Source organism: Daphnia pulicaria, chromosome 8 (genome assembly GCF_021234035.1).
Source record: "Daphnia pulicaria isolate SC F1-1A chromosome 8, SC_F0-13Bv2, whole genome shotgun sequence".
Lineage (NCBI taxonomy): Eukaryota > Metazoa > Arthropoda > Branchiopoda > Diplostraca > Daphniidae > Daphnia > Daphnia pulicaria.
The window spans coordinates 9,872,306-9,891,775 of NC_060920.1; the positions used below are offsets into that span (position 1 = coordinate 9,872,306).

The 19,470-nt window shown below is 40.0% G+C and overlaps 5 protein-coding genes, 1 long non-coding RNA gene and 1 pseudogene across 18 annotated transcripts; 4 read left to right on the forward strand and 3 right to left on the reverse strand.

Moving 5' to 3' along the window:
- Positions 1–36: 36 nt before the first annotated feature.
- LOC124311625 lies at positions 37–7,964 on the reverse strand. 12 transcript variants are annotated; one of them, XR_006910038.1, is made up of 19 exons: positions 7,863–7,964; positions 7,230–7,354; positions 6,965–7,102; positions 6,821–6,873; positions 6,500–6,738; positions 4,943–5,103; positions 4,126–4,298; positions 3,715–4,057; positions 3,239–3,405; positions 2,413–2,533; positions 2,226–2,300; positions 2,087–2,149; positions 1,920–1,948; positions 1,624–1,856; positions 1,370–1,563; positions 942–1,292; positions 779–870; positions 381–476; positions 37–161 (listed from the first exon to the last, which is right to left on the reverse strand). It is a non-coding gene; the product is annotated as an uncharacterized LOC124311625 (long non-coding RNA). The 12 variants fall into 12 exon arrangements; XR_006910034.1 differs by having other exon boundaries at positions 2,062–2,149; XR_006910036.1 differs by having other exon boundaries at positions 2,087–2,162.
- Positions 459–2,848, forward strand: LOC124311129 (UDP-glycosyltransferase UGT5-like). Its single transcript, XM_046775451.1, has 7 exons — positions 459–588; positions 650–1,558; positions 1,638–1,860; positions 1,932–1,987; positions 2,053–2,108; positions 2,246–2,353; positions 2,419–2,848. Exons 2-7 carry the CDS (start codon positions 740–742, stop codon positions 2,699–2,701), a joined length of 1,545 nt encoding a protein of 514 aa, XP_046631407.1. The 5' UTR covers positions 459–588; positions 650–739; the 3' UTR covers positions 2,702–2,848.
- On the forward strand, positions 2,968–6,911 carry LOC124311125 (UDP-glycosyltransferase UGT5-like). Of its 2 annotated transcripts, none has more exons than XM_046775447.1 (5): positions 2,968–4,049; positions 4,119–4,350; positions 4,452–4,563; positions 6,336–6,443; positions 6,514–6,906. In XM_046775447.1, the coding sequence occupies exons 1-5, from the start codon at positions 3,222–3,224 to the stop codon at positions 6,782–6,784; spliced, it is 1,551 nt and encodes a 516-aa protein (XP_046631403.1). In that variant the 5' UTR covers positions 2,968–3,221; the 3' UTR covers positions 6,785–6,906. The 2 variants fall into 2 exon arrangements, with proteins under 2 accessions (XP_046631403.1, XP_046631404.1); XM_046775448.1 differs by lacking the exons at positions 2,968–4,049; positions 4,119–4,350; positions 4,452–4,563 and adding exons at positions 4,737–5,747; positions 5,818–6,046; positions 6,110–6,221 and having other exon boundaries at positions 6,514–6,911.
- Positions 7,529–9,793, forward strand: LOC124311130 (annotated as a pseudogene).
- An 82-nt stretch (positions 9,794–9,875) lies between these two features.
- On the reverse strand, positions 9,876–12,420 carry LOC124311084 (methylcrotonoyl-CoA carboxylase beta chain, mitochondrial-like). The gene is made up of 11 exons (XM_046775373.1): positions 12,166–12,420; positions 11,807–12,060; positions 11,638–11,745; positions 11,435–11,567; positions 11,189–11,367; positions 11,070–11,124; positions 10,864–11,004; positions 10,657–10,806; positions 10,370–10,593; positions 10,187–10,301; positions 9,876–10,121 (listed from the first exon to the last, which is right to left on the reverse strand). Exons 1-11 carry the CDS (start codon positions 12,313–12,315, stop codon positions 9,918–9,920), a joined length of 1,713 nt encoding a protein of 570 aa, XP_046631329.1. The 5' UTR covers positions 12,316–12,420; the 3' UTR covers positions 9,876–9,917.
- A 233-nt stretch (positions 12,421–12,653) lies between these two features.
- LOC124311047 (B-cell CLL/lymphoma 6 member B protein-like) lies at positions 12,654–15,565 on the forward strand. Its single transcript, XM_046775315.1, has 4 exons — positions 12,654–13,058; positions 13,142–13,726; positions 13,788–14,593; positions 14,662–15,565. Exons 2-4 carry the CDS (start codon positions 13,188–13,190, stop codon positions 15,195–15,197), a joined length of 1,881 nt encoding a protein of 626 aa, XP_046631271.1. The 5' UTR covers positions 12,654–13,058; positions 13,142–13,187; the 3' UTR covers positions 15,198–15,565.
- LOC124310947 (E3 SUMO-protein ligase ZBED1-like) lies at positions 15,563–19,189 on the reverse strand. The gene is made up of 8 exons (XM_046775135.1): positions 19,045–19,189; positions 18,554–18,665; positions 18,381–18,469; positions 18,247–18,319; positions 17,836–18,174; positions 16,826–17,722; positions 16,644–16,762; positions 15,563–16,572 (listed from the first exon to the last, which is right to left on the reverse strand). The coding sequence occupies exons 2-8, from the start codon at positions 18,642–18,644 to the stop codon at positions 15,766–15,768; spliced, it is 2,415 nt and encodes an 804-aa protein (XP_046631091.1). The 5' UTR covers positions 18,645–18,665; positions 19,045–19,189; the 3' UTR covers positions 15,563–15,765.
- Positions 19,190–19,470: the final 281 nt, after the last annotated feature.

A 19,470-nucleotide genomic window follows, 5' to 3' on the forward strand; every position in this document is an offset into this window, starting at 1 on the left:
CTACTTGGGCCGGGCTATATATATATATCGACGTATTAGTGGAGACTGCAGATGAAATTCCATTTCCTTTTCGACGACTTTGGAGTTGTGCCAAATATTCAAGAAATCGGATTTCAGTCGCCGCTCTTCACAGGAAATCTTTTATCATTCCTGAACCGTACCTAAATCAAAACAGACGTTTTCAGATGAAAATGAAAATATCGTTTTCGTTGGAAAACGGGTGTGGCGCTTAACAAGAACTCCATGTCTTGGCACTCTAAACTGGTTCATGACAAAAATACATATTAAACGATATGAGATCAAATAAACCAGTCTAAAAAGGAAGCCAATCGCTTCAGGCAAGATTTAGAGACGTTGACTTGGGTACTGTACTCACGTACTGGCGACTTCTCGATTTGGAACGTCTCTCTGCTATATCTTTCGAAGTGCCGGGGAGTCTTAGTTCATTGGATTCAAACGATTGGATGAGGCAGCATCTAAAAAAAAAACCCGCACAATTTCTAGATGGCAATTTGTTAGATCTACAGGGGAGAAGAAAGCGTTTCTGCAAAAACTGGACAGTGTACATCTTACTGACTAGAATAAAAGGTAAGAAACATTTAAAAAATCTTAACCAACAATGACTTATGTTTTGTGATTTAATTTATAGAAACTAGCGTAAATTCGTCATTACATTTCCTGCAACATTAAAGCCAATAAGAAACGGGTTTTCTCTCAACAGAAGGGGATAGAAACAAAAATGAAAAAACGGTTTTACTCTCTACTGTTTATGACCTACCTTTCGGCGACATGTATGGCTGCACGCATCCTGGTTTTGTCTCCGCTGGGTCCACGAAGTCACATGCATTCATTCATGCCGATGGTTGAAACCTTAGCAGAAAAAGGGCACCAGTTAACCGTCGTAACACCTTATGCTCCTAAAACTGAAGCGCCAAACATACGGAAAATCACCATGGATGAAATGGTTGACCTAGTCGAGTTAGAGTGGTACGATTTCAAGGAGCACAGTCTCTTTGATACAATGGCCGATTTTTCCCCATTTGTCCAATCAGTTATGACAACTGCATATAAGAGATTCGTGGCCAACAAGGAGATTCAAGAAATCATACAAAAGAAAAACTACGATATCGCCATAGTAGACGCCATCATCAACGACTTTTGTTTTCCACTAGTGGATCACCTGGGAATCCCCTTGATTCTTTTTGATCCCGGGCCAGGAACAATTTGGAATTTGGAAGCAAAAGGCGTAACTCAAGATTACGCAAGAATACCGCCGTTAATCGGTACCTTCTCTAGTCGGATGACGTTTTTTGAAAGGGTACAGAATGTCGTATTGAATGAAGGATTTCTTCTTTTTCGAAAGTGGTACCTCTTACCGGTTTTAGACCGGCTAGCTAAACTGGATTTTCCAACTGCACGACCAATATCAGAAATTGAAAAAAATGCTGAAATTTGCTTTGCAAACATTCATCCGGCATCCAGTTGGACACGTTCCCTTCCGCCGACATTCATTCCTGTTGGGGCCATGCACGTTAGACCGGCCAAACCGCTTCCACAGGTTTCCTATTGCCATTCATTAGAATATTTAAATCGTAAACTAAACAATGAAGAATAATTGCTTACTTTTTTTCATAAAGAATTTACAGGAATTTGTCGATGGAGCAGAAAATGGATTAATTGTATTTACACTCGGATCTAATTCTCGAGTTTCTTCTATGCCAGTTCCCATCCAGGAAACATTTCTCCGTGTGTTTTCTCGTCTGCCGCAACGTATAATTTGGAAATGGGAAAAAGATGGCCTATCCCAAATACCAGATAACGTCAGGTTGGTTGACTGGCTGCCTCAGCAGGATCTCCTAGGTAAATTTTAAGGATTATTAAAACTAAAATGCAACATGAAACTTAAATCATCGTCAAACTTTTTTGAAAAGGCCACAAAAACACTCGACTATTTATCGCACACGGCGGTATAATGGGAATTCAAGAGGTAATATGCAGAATATAAAATAATAACAAATTTTAAATGGAAATAAAAACTAAATATTGATTAAGGCAATTTACCACAAAGTTCCAATACTCGGCTTACCACTGGGAAGAGATCAATACGCGTAAGTTTCTTCTGCTTTCTTTAAACGTAAATAATTTCCAGCTGCCGAGCCGAACTTAAAATAGAACGAAATAGAGCACAGTTATTATTTAACTTCATTCATACAATTAAATATTACTTCGTTTCTTTTCTTCTTAGTCTTCTTATTCGATCAAGTGAAGAGGGATATGCCATCAAACTTGAATGGGAAAACCTGAATGAAGAATTGTTGTATGAATCTATTCAAAAACTTTTAAATCAACCAAGGTATTAATCACAGAAAATATTTTATTATTTTCCTTATTTGTTTTGCTAAATTTTTTTACCTTCAGCTACAAGGGTAATGTGACTCGCATGTCCAGCCTGATGCACAATGAGCTAATGCCATCAAGAGAAGTAGCCGCCTATTGGGTAGAACACGTCCTCCTCCACGGTGGAACAAAACATCTGCAAAGGAAAGAAATGCCATTCTATCAACTTTATCTCCTCGACGTTTGGCTCTTTTTGTTTGGGTCTTTATCGCTGATAATGTTTGCAACCTACAAAACTGGGGCATCCGTTTTTCGAAGATTTATAAATATTCCGTTATTTTGTCGAAAAGTCAAAAGGCACTAACCATTTGTAATTTACCTTCTTCAGCAACGACATTTATGCATTAGATAAACGCTGAAGACGAAAATTATTGTAGCTTTAACTAATCAATGCCAAAATTATTATTGAACAAAACAGCTGGTTGGATGCCAAACATTTGGTATGTTTAAAGAAATTAATTTGAGTCTGAATTGTTGTAATACTATAAATCAAAGTTCAGATGTCTTAAGACTGGAATGTTTATATGTATATGACTACTTATGACTATTGTATGTTTTTATGGAAATCTACTGTTTGTGCATTATTGGAGAATCCAAACAATGCATGACAAGCGCTAGTAAATAATGCTCTACTAACAGAACATAGTATCGATACGTACAGATAGAAGTACGTAGATAACGCAAGTTATTTACTTCACTCAGATAAAAGAGATAAAGTCAATAACAATGACCAGCGCATAATAAATATTAATCTAGACACACAGTCGAGTTTGTTCAAACAGCCAAGTTACACCTCAGTTGTTTTTCCCTTTTACCCATAAAAGATGAAGTTTTCTCTTACTTTAATTATTTTGATGAGCCAGTGGTTGACATTCAGCTTCAGCAGCGCAGAGCGGATATTGGTGCTGGCACCTGTCTGTTCCAAAAGCCACAAAATTTCTTTCATGCCGATCGTGGAAGTGCTAGCAGAGAAAGGTCATCAGGTAACAGTTGTAACGCCATTTGCACCTGACAGTCAAATGGAAAACATTAAAGAAATCGTTCTTGATAGAAATCCGCTGGAAGAGCTCAACACTAATTGGTTCCAAATACAAAATCAAAATGCTTTAGAGAAATTTCAATGGACTATAACAGTTTTCCAAACAGCGATGACAGAGGGCTACATTCACTTAATGAATAATCAAGAATTCAAGGAAATCGTTCAAGCTCGAGCTGTCGATTTTGTCATTGTCGACGCCATTCTGAATGATTTCGTTTTACCGATCGTTGAACATATGAATGTCCCTTACATATACTACTCCCCTGCTTCTAATGTACCTTGGGTGATGGACGCGTTTCAGGTTCCCCAGGAATACGCCTCCGTTCCGGTCGGAATGGGAGATGGCGGTAGTCAGATGACGTTCATGCAAAGAGTAGGAAACGTAATGGCAGGTGAACTTTTTTTTTTGCTTCGCAAAGTGTTGTGGCTCAACACAATCGACGACCTCGCCAGGAAAGATTTCCCCAATTCACGACCCATAATAGAAATCGAGCGCGATGCTCAGCTCTGCATTCTCAACAGTCATCCGGCAACGGCTTGGACGAGACCGCTAACTCAAAATGTGATTCCGATTCCAGCTCTACACACAAGACCAGCTAAGTCGCTTCCGGAAGTAAGGACCTTAACAAGCCACAAATAAATAAATGCTTGTTAGTAATGAATGACTTAATTTTTAAAAAAGGGATTACAAGCATTGGCGGACGCAGCGGATGATGGGTTCATCGTCTTCACATTGGGATCTGCTATACCGGTGTCTTCGATGCCGGAGAAATTGGTCAAAATGTTTGTCGACGTCTTTGCACGAATTCCACAGCAGGTCTTTTGGAAGTGGGAAAAATCAAGCAGTATTTTGATCGATAACCTGCCGAATAACGTTAAGATTGTCAACTGGTTGCCGCAACAAGATCTTTTGGGTAAATAAAATTAAAAACTTAAATTGCAGTTTAAAAAAAAAAATCATTTGATGAGTTACCGCCAAAATTTTCTTTTTTAAAATTCAAATGTTCTTAAACAGGTCACAAAAATGCACGGATTTTCATCTCCCATGGAGGTCTTATAGGAATTCAAGAGACAGTTTACCATGGGGTACCTCTACTAGGACTTCCTTTTGGCAACGATCAGCTCGGGTAGGTCTACATTTTATAATCTACTATAGTTTAGTCTAATTGCATAAGATGTATTTTTACGTCTATATTTAAAAATAACTTATTTATGCCCCAGTTCAGATTTTATAAAGTTACGATAACAAATAATTTATGATAAGGACAAGGCCCTATTTGTAACACTTTAAAAAATAATCAGATTGTCTACCATAGTTATGCTTTACAATCGGCCTCAATGAACCGCAAAATAAAGTTTAGATTATTAAAAAAAAAAAAACTTGACGGCAGATAAAAATTGAGTTGGCAAACAAACGATGAAAAAAACAATCGACAAAATCTAGAAACAAGCGGAATCACATTAGTTACTTGCTTGAAACGCAATCAGAATGAAGTGTTCGCTTACGTTCGTTGTTTTATTGGGCCAATGTCTGGTCTTAAGCCACGCAGATCGTATTTTAGTGTTGGCTCCGGCTTGTTCCAAAAGTCACAAAATTTCTTTCATGCCAATCGTAGAGGCACTAGCCGAGAAGGGACACCAGGTAACGGTTGTCACGCCATTTTCCCCTGACAATCAAATTGAAAATGTCAAAGAGATAGTTGTCAGAAACAACATTTTTACAGAAATGGACATTAATTGGTTCCAAATGAGTCGAGAGGGCTTTTTTGAATTCTTCATGAGGACAATACAAATGTTCCGAATGACGATGACAAATGGCTACCAACAATTCGTGAGTAATAAAGAAATCAAAGAAATTGTTGAGTCTCGCGCTGTCGATCTTGTCATTGTCGATGCCATTCTGAATGATTTTGTTTTGCCGATCGTCGATCATCTGAATGTGCCTTACATTTTCTACTCCTCGGCTGCGAGTGTACCGTGGGTGATGACCGCGGTCAACGTACCCCTTCAATACGCTTCCGTTCCGGGTGGTTTGGGAGATAGCGGAATCGAAATGACATTCATGGAGCGTTTGGAAAACATGTTGTCAACAGAGATTTTCCTATTGGTTCGTAACATATTTTGGCTCCACGCTTTGGATGACATAGCCATCAAGGATTTCCCCAACACCCGAACCATAGCTGAAATCGAGCGCGATGCTCAGCTCTGCTTCCTCAATAGTCACCCAGCAACAGCGTGGAGTAGACCACTACCTCAACATGTAATCCCAATTCCAGCGCTGCATACAAGACCGGCAAAGCCACTTCCGCAAGTATGACTTGGAAATTACCAGACTCTTTTGGCAAGTCGATTCAACGAGTATAATACAAACTTGTGAAAAGGAACTACAAACTTTAGCTGATAAGGCGGACGAGGGATTTATCGTCTTCACATTGGGATCGGCTATTCCAGTGTCAACGATGCCAGATAATTTGGTGACAATGTTTGTCAAAGTTTTCGCTCGCATCCCACAGCAGGTCTTTTGGAAATGGGAAAAATCGGATAGTTTGATGGAGAGACTATCAGATAACGTAAAGATTCTCAATTGGCTACCACAGCAGGATCTTTTAGGTAAAATGAGTTGTCGCTATTATAAGAAATGCGTATTTTTCACGAACGAAACGTCACTCGTAGGTCACAAAAATGCAAGACTATACATTTCGCATGGAGGTCTCATTGGAATCCAAGAAACAGTTTATCATGGAGTTCCTATTCTCGGAATCCCGTTTGGAAACGATCAGCGCGGGTATAGTGTTGTTAATAGTTATTTTAAGAATAAGAACTTCAGTTTAATGATTTCCTTTCCCTTTTCCTACATACACAATGGTTACATCCAATAAAATTATGAATTCTATTTTAGAAATTTGGCCAAGGCTCGTGACGAAGGATACGGAATCAAGCTAAGCTGGGAGGAATTGACCGAGGAACTGTTATACGATACAATTCAGTCGCTTTTGAATAACCCAAGGTAAATAATTCATCCGCATTTTGAATTTAGAGCATTAAAAAATGTTTACATCTTACCTCATGCATTGCAGCTACCAGGGAAATGCAACGCGCCTTTCCAAGCTGATGCAACATCAACTGATGCCCGGTAGAGAAATAGGAGTTTACTGGGTGGAGCACATCTTACGCCACGGCGGGAAACATTTGCATTCTGCATCGAAAAATTTGCCTTTCTACAAAAATCATTTGCTGGACGTCTGGCTATTTCTGATAGTGATATCAGCAACAATGTTGTTCGTGACTTTCAAAGGCATAACCTGGTTGGTAAAAAAACTAAGGTTAAGTAAAATGAAAACTCAGTGATTATTTTGGAAGTATAAAGCATAGAAGTTAGGTTACCTTAGCAACAGAATCAAGCAGCCAATATAGTAGTTTGTAATCATTGGCAGGATCTGGATAAAAATACAAACATGCAAAATTAAATCAAAATAACAAAACAACAGCCTTTAGAATGTTATTTTTAACAATGTTGAGATCTTGTACATCATGGCGCGGACGCGCGGCGTTCAAAATTTTCGTGAGTAAAATATAGAGTCATCTAGCGAGTAAATCGTTAAGAATCTAGTGAGTGAGAATTCTCGAGGCGCGCGCGCGCCCAAATCCAAAAGCCATTAAAATCTACTGGGGAAAAAAAAGGTTCCAAAAGGTAAGCCAAAAAGTAAAAAATCTATACAGATCCTTACGGGAAAAATTCCTAAATCGTTCATGTTCAATTAAAGTGTTGAATTTAAATCAAGGTTATACATACTAAAAATAGATTCTACCATCTTTCATACATTTTCTTGTTTTCGCCCCAGAAATATGCCTAAACAAGAGAACAGCATAGTGGCTTTAATCCTTGTGCATCAACCCCATAGCACGCGCTTTAGTTTCCTACGAAAATAGAAACGAAGTAAACGGGTTGGATTAAATAGCGAACGGGATCGAGAGCTATTCACATCTTACAATTATTTTAATAGTCATTCACTAGCCTCAGGCAGAGAGCAGACAGCTGAAAAGTGTCATTCATGTCACTGGGTACGTGTGCTACTTTTGAGCCCTATAAATTACTCCTTTTTCTTTCGTGACTTTCTAGTTGCAAGTCATTCTTGCGCTTAATCTACTAAACTGCATTAAAGTGAAGACAGAGCCAAATCTAATGCTACAGTGTTATTTTTTACAATTGGTTTAAAATTGATTGTGAACTTAAACAACTGTTACCCAACTCTGCTGTTACCCCCTAAAAGAAAAGCTAATCTTTCGCCATCACTCGACATATGAACTACAGATTTGTTCATGAAGAAAACTATTTTATCTCCTACTGAAAGAAGAATAACTATAGGCTACAATACAACTACAAGGAATGAAAGGAAGCTATTTGTTTTTACTGTTTCTGACTTACCAATTGAAGACGACATGTATGGCAGCGCGCATCCTTGTTTTATCTCCGCTGGGTCCACGAAGTCACATCAATTCCTTGATGCCGATGGTTGAAACGTTGGCAGAAAACGGACACCAGTTAACCGCCGTGACGTCTTCTTCTCCCAAAACTATATCACCAAATATCCACAAAATAGTTGTTGACGAACTAATTGAATTTGTTGACGTAACGTGGTATGACTTTAAGGAACATGTATCATCTTTAACTCGATAGGCATGTTCATGTTTTTCCGCTCAACTATGACCCCTGCTTACGAAAAATTTATGGCAAATAAATAAATTCAAGAAATCAAACAAAACAAAAACTATGATATCGTCATAGTGGACGCGATCGTCAACGAATTTAGTCTTCCCCTTGTTGATCACCTAGGAATCCTTTTTATATTCTTTGATCCTGGACCTGGAATGTTTTGGAGTTTAGCAGCGAAGGGTGTAAGTCACGATTATGCAAGCATACCGCCGCTGCTTGGTAGCTACTCCAGTCAGATGACGTTCTTTGAGAGGATAACAAATTTCCTGGTAACCGAAGTGTTTCTAGTATTGTGAAAGTTTTACTTGTTGGCGGCTTTGGACCAACTAGCTAAAAAGGATTTCCCAGCAGCACGACCTATATCTGAAATGGAAAGGAACGCTGAACTTACTTTTGCAAATATTCAGCCGGCATCCAGTTGGACACGTTCACTTCCGCCGACATTTATTCCTGTTCCTGCCATGCACGTTAAACCATGCCGCTACCGCAGGTTTCCTATAACAAAATCTATTATTTTTTCGCGTTTTTAATCAGTCTTCTTAGTTTGTCCTAAAAGGATTTTAAGACTTTTGCTGATGAAGCAGAACATGGTTTAATTGTATTTACCCTTGGATCGAATTCTCAAGTATGTATCCTCTATTTTATGCCTGTTCACACTCAGGAAATATTTCTCCGTGTTTTTGCTCGTCTTCCGCAACGAATTACTTGGAAATGGGAAATGGATAGCCTTTCCCAATTACCAAATAACGTTAAGATGGTTGATTGGCTTCCTCAACAGGATCTCCTAGGTAATTTTTACTGTTTTCTTAAGCGAGGTCGGAACATAAAATTTAATCATCATCAACCTTTTGCAAAAGGTCACAAAAACACTCGGCTATTCATCGCACACGGTGGTTTAATGGGAATTCAATAGGTAGCCTAAATAATTGTTCAAAATTATAGCATGTTTTTGTTTAAATATCAATTTAACCATGATTTTAACTATTAAGACAATCTACCATCAAGTCCCAGTTTTGGGCTTACCCTTAGGAAGAGACCAGTGCACGTGAGTATTGTTATACTTTGAGTTTGATGACTGAGTAACTTAATGCTTGTTCTGTTAAATTTTAGTCTCCTTATTAAGGCCAATCAAGAAGGCTATGCCCTAAAGCTTGAATGGGAAGATTTAACTGAAGAGCTGCTGTATGAATCTATTCAGAAAATTATAAATCAGCCAAGGTACATAAATAAGAACTATTGGCACTAAAACTATCGATGTACTTCTCACCTTTATACGCTTTTCAAAACTTAAGAGCATATTTTTTATTACCTCATTACCAGCTTCAAGAATAATGCTACCCGACTGTCCCGCCTGATGCATGATGAACTGATGCCATCAAGAAAAGTAGCTGCCTATTGGGTAGAACACGTCCTTCGTCACGGCGGACCAAAACACCCTCAAAGTAAAGACATGCCGTTTTATCAAGTTTATCTGCTTGATTTTTGGCTCTTTTTGTTTGTGTCTTTGGTGTTCACAATGTTTGCATCCTATAAATTTGGGGCATTGATTCTTCGAAGACTTACAAGGTCAAAACTTAAAACACATTAACGTGTCAGGCGAAATATCTGAATAAATAAAACAATAAAAATACATTAATTTTGAATGATGGTTATAGTCTAGGTAAGAATGCCTATGAAACAAAAAAATAATTAAGAACCAATAAATTGTTTTTCGATGACCCAACATCAATAGTTATCTATATATTTTATACACTTTCTCGCCCAGATTTACATTCTAAAAATACCAAATTTAGTGGATGGGATTGGGGCATTAAGCGCTGCACTAAGACTCAGTGCCAGGACTTTGCGTGTGTCAGCTGGGTCAATTACACCATCATCCCACAGTCGAGCCGAAGAATAGTACGGAGATCCTTCAACATCATACTTCTTCAAAATCGGATCTTTTAATGCTTTCTCTTCCTCAGCAGTCCACTATGAAAGGAAACGATTTTTTTTCAATTGGAAAACAAGTTGAATTAAGTATCTATGGGTTGTACCTGTTTGCCTTCTCGTTTTCTCTGCTCTTGCGAAATCTGTGCAAGGACTCCAGCAGCTTGTTCACCACCCATCACTGAAATTCGCGAATTTGGCCACATGTACAAAAATCTTGGGCTAAAAAGAAAAAGAAGAGTGCATTTGAACCAAAAACATTTGCGTTAAGAATCCCTGACGAACAATACCTGTAGGCTCTTCCACACATCCCGTAATTTCCGGCTCCATAGCTTCCACCGACAAGAACGGTTAACTTTGGAACTTGAGCGCAAGCAACAGCTGTGACTAGCTTAGCTCCATGCTTAGCGATGCCGCCTGCTTCCGCCTCTCGTCCGACCATGAAACCGGTGATATTTTGAAGAAAGATAAGCGGGATACGGCGCTGGCAACATAATTCTACAAAATGGGCTCCCTGTTCAACAAAGGGGGCAAATTATACATTGAAGGAATAAGCAAATGAAAATGGGTCACACACTTTCATCGAAGATTCAGCGAAGAGAACTCCGTTGTTTGCAATGATTCCGACCGGATAACCGTGGATGCGTGCAAATCCTGTGACGAGTGTTTCTCCGTATTTGGCTTTGAATTCGTCAAATCTCGATGCGTCCACGATTCTAGCGATGACCTACGTTGTTTCCAATAGGACTGAAATTCTTTTCTTGTTTGATGTTATTTGATATACCTCACGAATGTCATAATTTTTCTTAACATTGTCACCAACGATTCCATAAATATCATCGGCAGGATAGAGAGGTTCTTCTGGTTGGGCTACAGAAATATCCGGCTTCTTCACCAGATTCAGATTACCGACAGCCCTTCTTGCCTAACAGAAAGATGAAAAATTACAAACGGAAATGAATTAAACCAATAAGAAAACATTATACTGACCAGATGTAACGCATGGAGATCATCAACGGCATAGTGATCCGTAACTCCGGATTTACTATTAAGTAAAGTTGTTTCAGTTATAAACAGCTATGCAATGAAAAGTTAAATTATTAAAATACCTGCAATGAAGGTCCGCACCACCCAATTCCTCTGCGCTGATTTCCTCACCCGTGGCAGCCTTGACTAGTGGAGGTCCAGCCAAAAAAATGGTTCCTTGTTTCCTAACAATAATACTTTCATCGGCCATAGCTGGTACATAAGCGCCACCCGCGGTACAGCTACCCAAAACTACAGCAATCTGTTTTGGACACAAAATGTTGATCACACATGGAAAACTATAGAGTATTGTGAAATTTGTACTTTACTTGAGAAATTCCCTTGGCAGACATGTTTGCTTGATTGTAAAAGATTCTTCCAAAATGTTCTCGATCAGGAAAGATTTCGGCCTGGTGTGGCAGATTGGCACCTCCAGAATCGACCAAATAGACACAAGGTAAACTGCAACACATTTTGTTTGAAGAACAATCGTGAATTTGCATTTAATACTTTTTTTAAGGAAAATATTCACCTATTCTGTTCGGCGATTTCTTGCGCTCTAAGATGCTTTTTTACTGTAATCGGGTAGTAACTTCCACCTTTAACAGTCGCATCATTCGCAACAATAACGCATTCGTTTCTGCAATTTCAAGTGAGTATGCAACATTTTGACAATATGAATTCTTTGTTAAAAATTTTACCCCATGATTCGCCCAATTCCAGTAATAACACCTCCGGCAGGAACCTCATCAGATCCATACAAATCCTTTCCAGCCAACTGAGAAAATTCAAGGAATGGTGAAGATGGATCAATTAAAGCTTCCACCCTCTCTCTCGCCAATAGTTTTCCTCTTGACTTGTGTCGCTGAGTGGCTTTTGCACCTCCTCCTTCTTGAACTCTCTGAATATTTGCTTTCAGTTGGGAGACTAAGACTGCCATTCTATTGTAATTATCCTGTAAGAAAAATTAACTGTATGTTAACTAACAATAAATAATTTTCAGAATTAAAGCTACTATTTTATTTTATTTTAAAACTTTTCGGAAGTAAAAAAAAACAACCTGGAAGGTGTCAGAGTTTCTATCTTGATCTGTTCCAATCGGAACGACATTATTATTTGCATAGTAATTTCTGGAAGAAACAGGGACAAGTCGTTTCATATTGCACATTACACGGTAGCTGAGATTACTGTATTTTGCGATCGACATCATTTTTATGGGACTATCTCTCGGAATTAGAGAGCCTTCTCAAATTTACGGAGTTGTTTTTCTCGAGTCTTTAAAGCCCGGAATTAGTTACAGTAAAAAATGAAAACAGTTCGTCTGCAAAGAAATGTAAACCCAACGTTGCCTTTGTGGATCCGCAAACTAAATCAATTAAATCCAGAAGGTAGACCATTTAGGAGTTAGAACCATAAATCTTGAAATATCACTAAATTCTTTATAAATATACTACTTTATCCAATACTGGGGTACAGAAGGAATAGTTTCAATTTGTAGGTTTGTCGTTTGTTATCAGACCAACTGGTTCAAGCAACTCAGTTAACCGTAACATTGGTCGGCTGGTCGCCGAATCCCAGAAAGAGTCTACGAAATCTTCGTTGAGATTCGTTCGTCATCGAGTCGGCGGTATCGACTGTTCTTCGTTTCAGTTTCTTGTATTTTGTTGTTCGTGTGTAAAAGAAATGGTTCTCTAAAAAAAAAATTTAAGATTATCGGCGTGTTTATCAGTGCCTTACGCCATAGTGTATACGGTTTCTGTATTTGACTTCATTTGTGATATCGTCTAGTGAAAATAACTATGAGAGGGTACTACATCGTGATGGAGAAAAAGATGGTGTAGCAGCGATGGTGAAAGAAGCGAACAAACAGGGCTAGGCCACCTGCCAGTGATAACTCGAACGTGACTTCTTACGAGGTCGTTGACATTCTGCGTCATTCCTCCTTGATTTGGGGTATATTTTTGCAAATATTTTGATCATTTGATTAACTGCAACTTCAGCTTGTGTGTTCATTCAATAATTATTTGATATTGCAGGTGTTTTAGTCAATAATTGTGGTGTCTTGAGAGGGAAGGCTCAGTCATGGACTATCCAGATGCTTCCTATTCGCAGCCACTCAGACTGACTTATTCCTTACATTCCAAAACTATGATGGAATCTATTCAATCTTGTCAGAGAAGACTGTGTTACACAGATGTACAGCTTATATCTGAAGGAGGGATTGTCTTTGCTCATAGCATAGTCTTGGCTGGTGCAAGCAATTTCCTCAAACATCTATTGATCAGTAATCCTGATCCTACAATCGTGATTCATTTGCCTGGTGTTGATTATGAGCCTCTACGTTTGCTGCTTGAAGTTTTGTATGGTGGGGAGGAACTACAATTGACTCTTAAGCAGGTTGTAGCCCTGCAGGACCTTGGTTCCCTTCTTCACATTGACATGTGTAACTCTGCAGCAATGGAACAGGCATTCCTTCAAGCATCTCAAGAAGGTGTTCTATCCATTCCTGGATCTCTTCAGCATTCAGTTGACATTATCCCATATAGTAATGAGTCCAGTCCGGCTCCTACTCCTCAACCTCCGCAACATTTCGAATTGCCTTCTCGGCGCACTCCAGCCAGGTAAAAGTTCGTCTATTCATTTTACAACATTACAAATGATTATTTGTTTTTATATGTATAGATCCAGTAACAGCCCTGGGAAAGCTGGTCATAACAACAATAACAACAATAATAATAACACTACCAGCACCAAGAAACGTAAAAGCGGAGCCCACAGTAGCCCTGCCACCATGGCACCTTTCTCTTTGTTGTCGAACGTGACACCTAATCGTGCTGGCCAGGGCACCAAACGTAGTTTGAATGACGAGTCAATTGCTGACGACGGCGAAGACATGGAGAAGATCGCAATAGTCCACCCTCCCAAGAAACTCTCGCGAGCTGCCCTGAAAGAAATGGTGACGTGTCGCGAGTGCCACACCCCGTTCAAGTTGATCATGCAACTAAACCAACACATGAACCGTGAAGGTCATTTGTTTCCTCCTTGCCCGGAATGTGGTATCATCCACTCGACCCTTGAGTCCTTGATTTCTCATGTCGATGTGCATCCAGCTGAAACTGTATTCACCTGCAAATACTGCCAAAAAGGTGTTCTGGGTCACGATCGCTACCTCTACCACATGCTCATGTGCAAGAGCCTCATTCGCGGGGATTATGTTTGTTTCATCTGTCGCAAGTCTTTCCGAAATTCGGGCAGTCTTAAGACTCATTTGCTTCTGCACACGGGCGCAAAGCCTTTCCCTTGCAATTATTGCTCGGCCTCCTTCCGCCAGCGACACCACCGTTCCCATCACGAGCGCTCGGTGCATTTGATGCAAGGACTGATCAATGCAGACCAGGTGGAAACGGCAGCAGCTGCTACCACAGCGGATCAAGAAGTGTCAACAACACCTCAGTCGGTGGTGGACGGAAGTCGACCTTTCCCATGCGGTATATTTTAGGATTCTATTATATTAAATATTAGTATTATTATTATGTTATATTATATAATATTTTAGGATTCTGCAATGCAGCCTTCCGTCAATCAAATCATCGGTCGTATCACGAAAGAGTGATTCATGGTGTTGATCGCCGGACACGTCAGCCTAAAGGCGGACCAATGACACGGATTCCTACCGCTGTTGGTGCCGGAAACGTTGCTAGACCTAAGGGAGCCAACGGTGGAGCTAGGAAATCTATTACACGACCAAGTGTTGGCAATGGTTTTACATCCGCCGTCGAAGCGGATGATGACGAAGAGATTGATGATGGAGAAGATGCTGAAGATGTGGATGCCGAAGATGCCGATCCTGACGCCGAGGATGGTGATATAGTCGAAGAAGATGGAGAAGCTGAAGTAGAGGGAGAAGCAGATGGTTGGATCGATGAGGAAGTTGCTAGTCTAGATCCTGATGCCGAGGACGATGACCAGGAAGAAGAGGAAGAGGGGGGAGAAGAAGAGGAAGAGGAGGCAGGAAGTGAAATTGCTGCTGACGCAGTGAGTGTAGCCTCTGCTGGAACCAAAGTTGATTCAGAGGCAGAAGATGCCGCCTGACAACGAGTAATTTCAATAACTGAAAGCCCCTAAGAACACTATGAAATTTGACTAAACAGCACCAAAACCCACAATGCCTTAAGGACCTTTTTAGTTCCCCCTCCCTTTCTCCCTAATCTATGTTTTACTTTCCTTACAGGTTTTTAGACAGCGCGCAAAATACTTGTAATTGAGTTGATATCTGCATAAGATGTCGTTTTGATTTTTAAATGATGTTCCACTTGCGCATCTCTCGCTATAATTTTTACTTCTATCATGTCACAATGTGTCTTATTTGCTGCCTGATGTTTTTTTCTCGTCCCACTTTTACAAATTGCCTTTGTCTTGTGTATGTCACGGGAATATTAAACTTTACGTGTTAAAAGTGAGACTGAGAATTGTCGTTTTATTCGAGGATGATGAACTTTTACTGAGCAATGACTGCTTGGTCGAAACGACTTAACGAGGTCAGTTATTCAATAAGGTAAGGAACGGGCAAAAGAAAACAAAAATAAACCCAACAACGACGAAAAAAAAAAGTGAACGAAATAACTGAAATTTGAAATACTTAATATTTAAAATTTGCAGATTAATTTCCGGTTGCAGAAGTAGATAGAGTTCCACTCCCTCCTCCGTAGTTATGGCTGAGGAAAATGACCTCAAGATCTTCAGCGGGCAGGACTCCACGACGATCAGTCCATGCCTGACCTTCGCTGGTAAGTAGTCGACGCATAGGTATAGCAGTAGCAGCCATGCAAAGGACGCGTCGTGCAAGTTTGGAGAGAAATTTGTATTGGCCTTCCCTGGCTTTCCACCAACGTAGAGGTTGAGGTTCTTCCAAGCTGACTGCTTCTTCGTTTTCGTAACACTGAAGTTCTGACTGGGCAATATTCTCCGGCAGTGACAAGGATGAATTTCCATGCCCACCAAGACCATCTTTCTCATCGTCATCAACTACATGAGAAACGGGTACTGCAAATATGTCCTCCAGCATAACTGCAAGCTTAGGTTTCTTGCCGGCTGGTGACTGAACACCGCGATATGTTAAACTATTAGTGCCGGCTCCCCCTTGCTTTTTTATGACCTTGGTGAGCTCTTTGCGGATTAGTTGTTGGACAGTCGTCTTCTCTTCTTTGGAGAAAAATGGTAGCCGCTTGAGACGAGGATCCAGGTACATTGCCATACGCAACAACTGTTGAGTATCCTCTCGCTCGTAGGCGTTGCGCAACGCGCTACGTGCAAGAGATTTTAAATCTCTTAGAAGATGAGTGTCGTCGTCAGATTCCGCTAGGTTCACTTGAGTTAGCTTAAATAATAATGGAAGCACCAGCGAAACTGACGGATAGGGATCTCCACTCAGCGTATCAGCTGCTTCGTTCAGAGGTTTCAGAACAGCCTAAATGAAACGATAACCATAAAATTATGGGTGTTACTCTACTATTTAGAATAAGATGAAAACAAAATTACCTGCAGAGCATCTAGGGCAAAAGTCTCTTTCTGATTAGGTAGAAAAGCCGACGTGTCTTCGCGATTCTCGGTGAACACGACTTGGATAACATCCCGTCCAACTTGAAGCCTCTGCAATACTGTATAAACATAATTTAATTGTACAAATATACTATAGAAAGACAATATAATTTACTGTATACCTGTATAAACCTGAAACCATGAGGCAGAACGAGGAAGGCTGGAGGGTAGGCCTGATAAGTTCTGACTGCAAAGTCTTTCTTGGATTTTAATCCTTAATTCAGGAGTTCGTTGAATGTGGTTGACAAGAGTTCGAACACGCTTTAGAGCACCTTCTACTGAAGGAACTTGCATGGCCTTGTTAGCTGCGTGTTGGAGAGCTGCAGCCAAACAATTCACTTGCGGAAGGTGTATTGTTTGTAGGGCGTTGTTGATGAGTCCTGGAGGAAGATCAGAATGCTCAGGTGCTGTTGAACCGGTCACTGCCCAACGGATCGTAAGACGCCAGTCGGCCATTAGTCGTTGCAATCTCCTCGTCAGATCTTCAGAATCTTGATTTTGGGTTAATTCTAGCGTCGCCAAGTAGCGGCTATCCACCACCCATTCCGTGTTTACGAAATGGCATGCAACGCCAAGGTAGCAAACGTCAACCTCGCGGCTCTTCCAAACATCCAGGGTGAGGGAGCAGTACTCGACACCAACAATAGAACACAAAATTTTTTTTTTCTCTTCTTGATGGAGAGTTGGTAGAAGTTGTGTTCGATATTGGTTGGCTGTCTGAAACTCGAAGCTAGGATCTAGTAATTTGATCAAACTCTGAAAGCCTGGGCCTTCAACAGTGCCGATAGGAAGACAGTCGGTCACAAGTGATCTAGTGATGTGATTGGTCAATTGCTGCTTGCGGGAACTATGCCAGTGCCAAGATTGTTGGTTCGAAAGTCCTGTTGATGTTGGGGCAGACATTTCGTTTTCGCCATGAATTGAGGAATTGTTCAACACGCCAGGTATGGCAGCTCCACGGCGAGCGTAATTGCCTCTTCGTCGCGCTTCTGGGCTAGCTTCCACAACAATTAATTGGCCTAAGTAATTTTAGATTAACACAAAAGTTAATTGCATTTTCGTTTCATTTGCCTTCTAGAATGCATAGAGCAGTTACAACTTAATTTACTCCCACTTCAGAAAATGATCGTACCTGGATCTCCAATCGGATCCGGAAGCCTAGATGCTCGTCGAGCTGTGCGTGGCGAGGGTCGCATTTCCCTTAGACCTGCAGGCATGACGTCACGATGGTATCGTTGCAAATGATACTGCAGATTCGTGGTATTGCCACAATAGGGAAGTTCACGGAGACAAAGTCTACACAAGACACGTCGTCGGTCGGGCGTATCAGAATCTCCCAGTGGCACGAAACCAAAATGTTGCCAAACAAAACTCTTTGCATGGGGATGAGCTATAATGCGGATAGGAGTAGCTCCTTGTAGTAAAGCCATGGCTCCGTCATCTCCGTCTCCCAACGCTTCTTCAGCTTCATCTAGATCATTCAAATTTGATTTTGTAATATATAATGCCAATTTGATAAACAGTGAATTTTCCAAATAATTACCATGAACTTCAGCATCAGCTGACTCATTAAGTCCTTCATCTGCTTCTCCTTGAACATAAATGACATTTTCAGACTAGAAAAAAATAAACTTTAATAACAGTTTAGCACAAAGTTGGAGAACATTTAGAAATTACTTCTACAGAATTCACAGCTTGGTAGAGCTGGGTCATCCTCGCAGTTTGATCTGGACCCTGATTACTGGATCCAAAAACATAAATAGGATCTGACAGATTCAAAACAATAATGATTTGATTGGGTGTACTATTTTTAAATGGGTAATTTTGGGTAATTGCAGACAACATTATACCTGAGGAATCTCCATACGGATTTGGGATCTGAACAACCACAGTGTATGGGGTCTCTTCATTTCCAGAAGACTGACCTTCTCCTTGCTCCATCACTTTAATTTTATCCTCAAGCTGGAAAAACAGTTTTCATTAATAAGAAACTATTTCTATCAACATACAATGCAAAGTGTGATTCACTGATAAAATCTGATCAAATATAAACAAACTATTAAACAATATCAAAGGAATAAAATACTGTATAAATAATTTTAAAAATGAAGTGAAGAAAAATTTGTATCCACAATTTTGAAATGCGCGGGATACAGAATCTATATTCTCATAATTAAAAATATTATACAAGGTGTTGGTTCATCAAATCTTCATCTTGGATTATTGAATTTAATGATGCCATGAATCTTTATTTTAGTTTATAACGTTGACATAAGTCATTAGAACTGAAAAAAACGTTCAAATCCTATGTCTTAAAGCCATTAAAATGAAAAATACGTACCAGCTCTATAAATTCGAATGTTTTTCAGCGCCTTTATATCGGCATTCGATCATCTAATAAATCGGCTGTTATTTTCTTTGCTTCACGTATCGGTTCAAGCTCGAATCGATGTGTCTTGGAAAATGGCGATCGTCTGAGATAAAAGGGGATGCGCCTATCACTTCTGACTTACCTGACATCTGGTGATAGATTCTGGAGATAGCACATATACCTATTTACATGGCGTATCTAAGAAGTAGTCGTTAGGTGGCAGTTCGGCATGGCCCATGCATCCCATCTGTTTTTTATCCGATGTCTGTATGGAAGGCAAGGGGACGTTTTTTTTTATCTTCTTGTTTCTTGCATCTTGGCTTGTTAACCGAGGTCCTCACATATTTTTGCCTTGGCTTTTTGCAAAGGCATCTACAATCAAAGTAGTCCTAATCA

What these genes read in the sequence shown, in the direction of transcription:
- LOC124311129 (XM_046775451.1), top strand. Translation starts at nt 740, where the DNA reads ATGAAAAAACGGTTTTACTCTCTACTGTTTATGACCTACCTTTCGGCG. An exon ending in CGGCCAAACCGCTTCCACAG is followed by an intron (nt 1,559 to 1,637) that starts GTTTCCTATTGC and finishes TTTTTCATAAAG; the next exon opens with AATTTACAGGAATTTGTCGA. An exon ending in AAACTTTTAAATCAACCAAG is followed by an intron (nt 2,354 to 2,418) that starts GTATTAATCACA and finishes TTTTACCTTCAG; the next exon opens with CTACAAGGGTAATGTGACTC.
- LOC124311125 (XM_046775447.1), top strand. Translation starts at nt 3,222, where the DNA reads ATGAAGTTTTCTCTTACTTTAATTATTTTGATGAGCCAGTGGTTGACA. An exon ending in GCCGCAACAAGATCTTTTGG is followed by an intron (nt 4,351 to 4,451) that starts GTAAATAAAATT and finishes GTTCTTAAACAG; the next exon opens with GTCACAAAAATGCACGGATT. An exon ending in TCGCTTTTGAATAACCCAAG is followed by an intron (nt 6,444 to 6,513) that starts GTAAATAATTCA and finishes CATGCATTGCAG; the next exon opens with CTACCAGGGAAATGCAACGC.
- LOC124311084 (XM_046775373.1), bottom strand. Translation starts at nt 12,315, where the DNA reads ATGATGTCGATCGCAAAATACAGTAATCTCAGCTACCGTGTAATGTGC. An exon ending in GGAATTGGGCGAATCATGGG is followed by an intron (nt 11,746 to 11,806) that starts GTAAAATTTTTA and finishes TTGAAATTGCAG; the next exon opens with AAACGAATGCGTTATTGTTG. An exon ending in ATGTGTGGAAGAGCCTACAG is followed by an intron (nt 10,302 to 10,369) that starts GTATTGTTCGTC and finishes TTTTCTTTTTAG; the next exon opens with CCCAAGATTTTTGTACATGT.
- LOC124311047 (XM_046775315.1), top strand. Translation starts at nt 13,188, where the DNA reads ATGGACTATCCAGATGCTTCCTATTCGCAGCCACTCAGACTGACTTAT. An exon ending in TCTCGGCGCACTCCAGCCAG is followed by an intron (nt 13,727 to 13,787) that starts GTAAAAGTTCGT and finishes TTATATGTATAG; the next exon opens with ATCCAGTAACAGCCCTGGGA. An exon ending in AAGTCGACCTTTCCCATGCG is followed by an intron (nt 14,594 to 14,661) that starts GTATATTTTAGG and finishes ATAATATTTTAG; the next exon opens with GATTCTGCAATGCAGCCTTC.
- LOC124310947 (XM_046775135.1), bottom strand. Translation starts at nt 18,644, where the DNA reads ATGGAGCAAGGAGAAGGTCAGTCTTCTGGAAATGAAGAGACCCCATAC. An exon ending in TCCGTATGGAGATTCCTCAG is followed by an intron (nt 18,470 to 18,553) that starts GTATAATGTTGT and finishes TGAATCTGTCAG; the next exon opens with ATCCTATTTATGTTTTTGGA. An exon ending in AAGCTGTGAATTCTGTAGAA is followed by an intron (nt 18,320 to 18,380) that starts GTAATTTCTAAA and finishes ATTTTTTTCTAG; the next exon opens with TCTGAAAATGTCATTTATGT.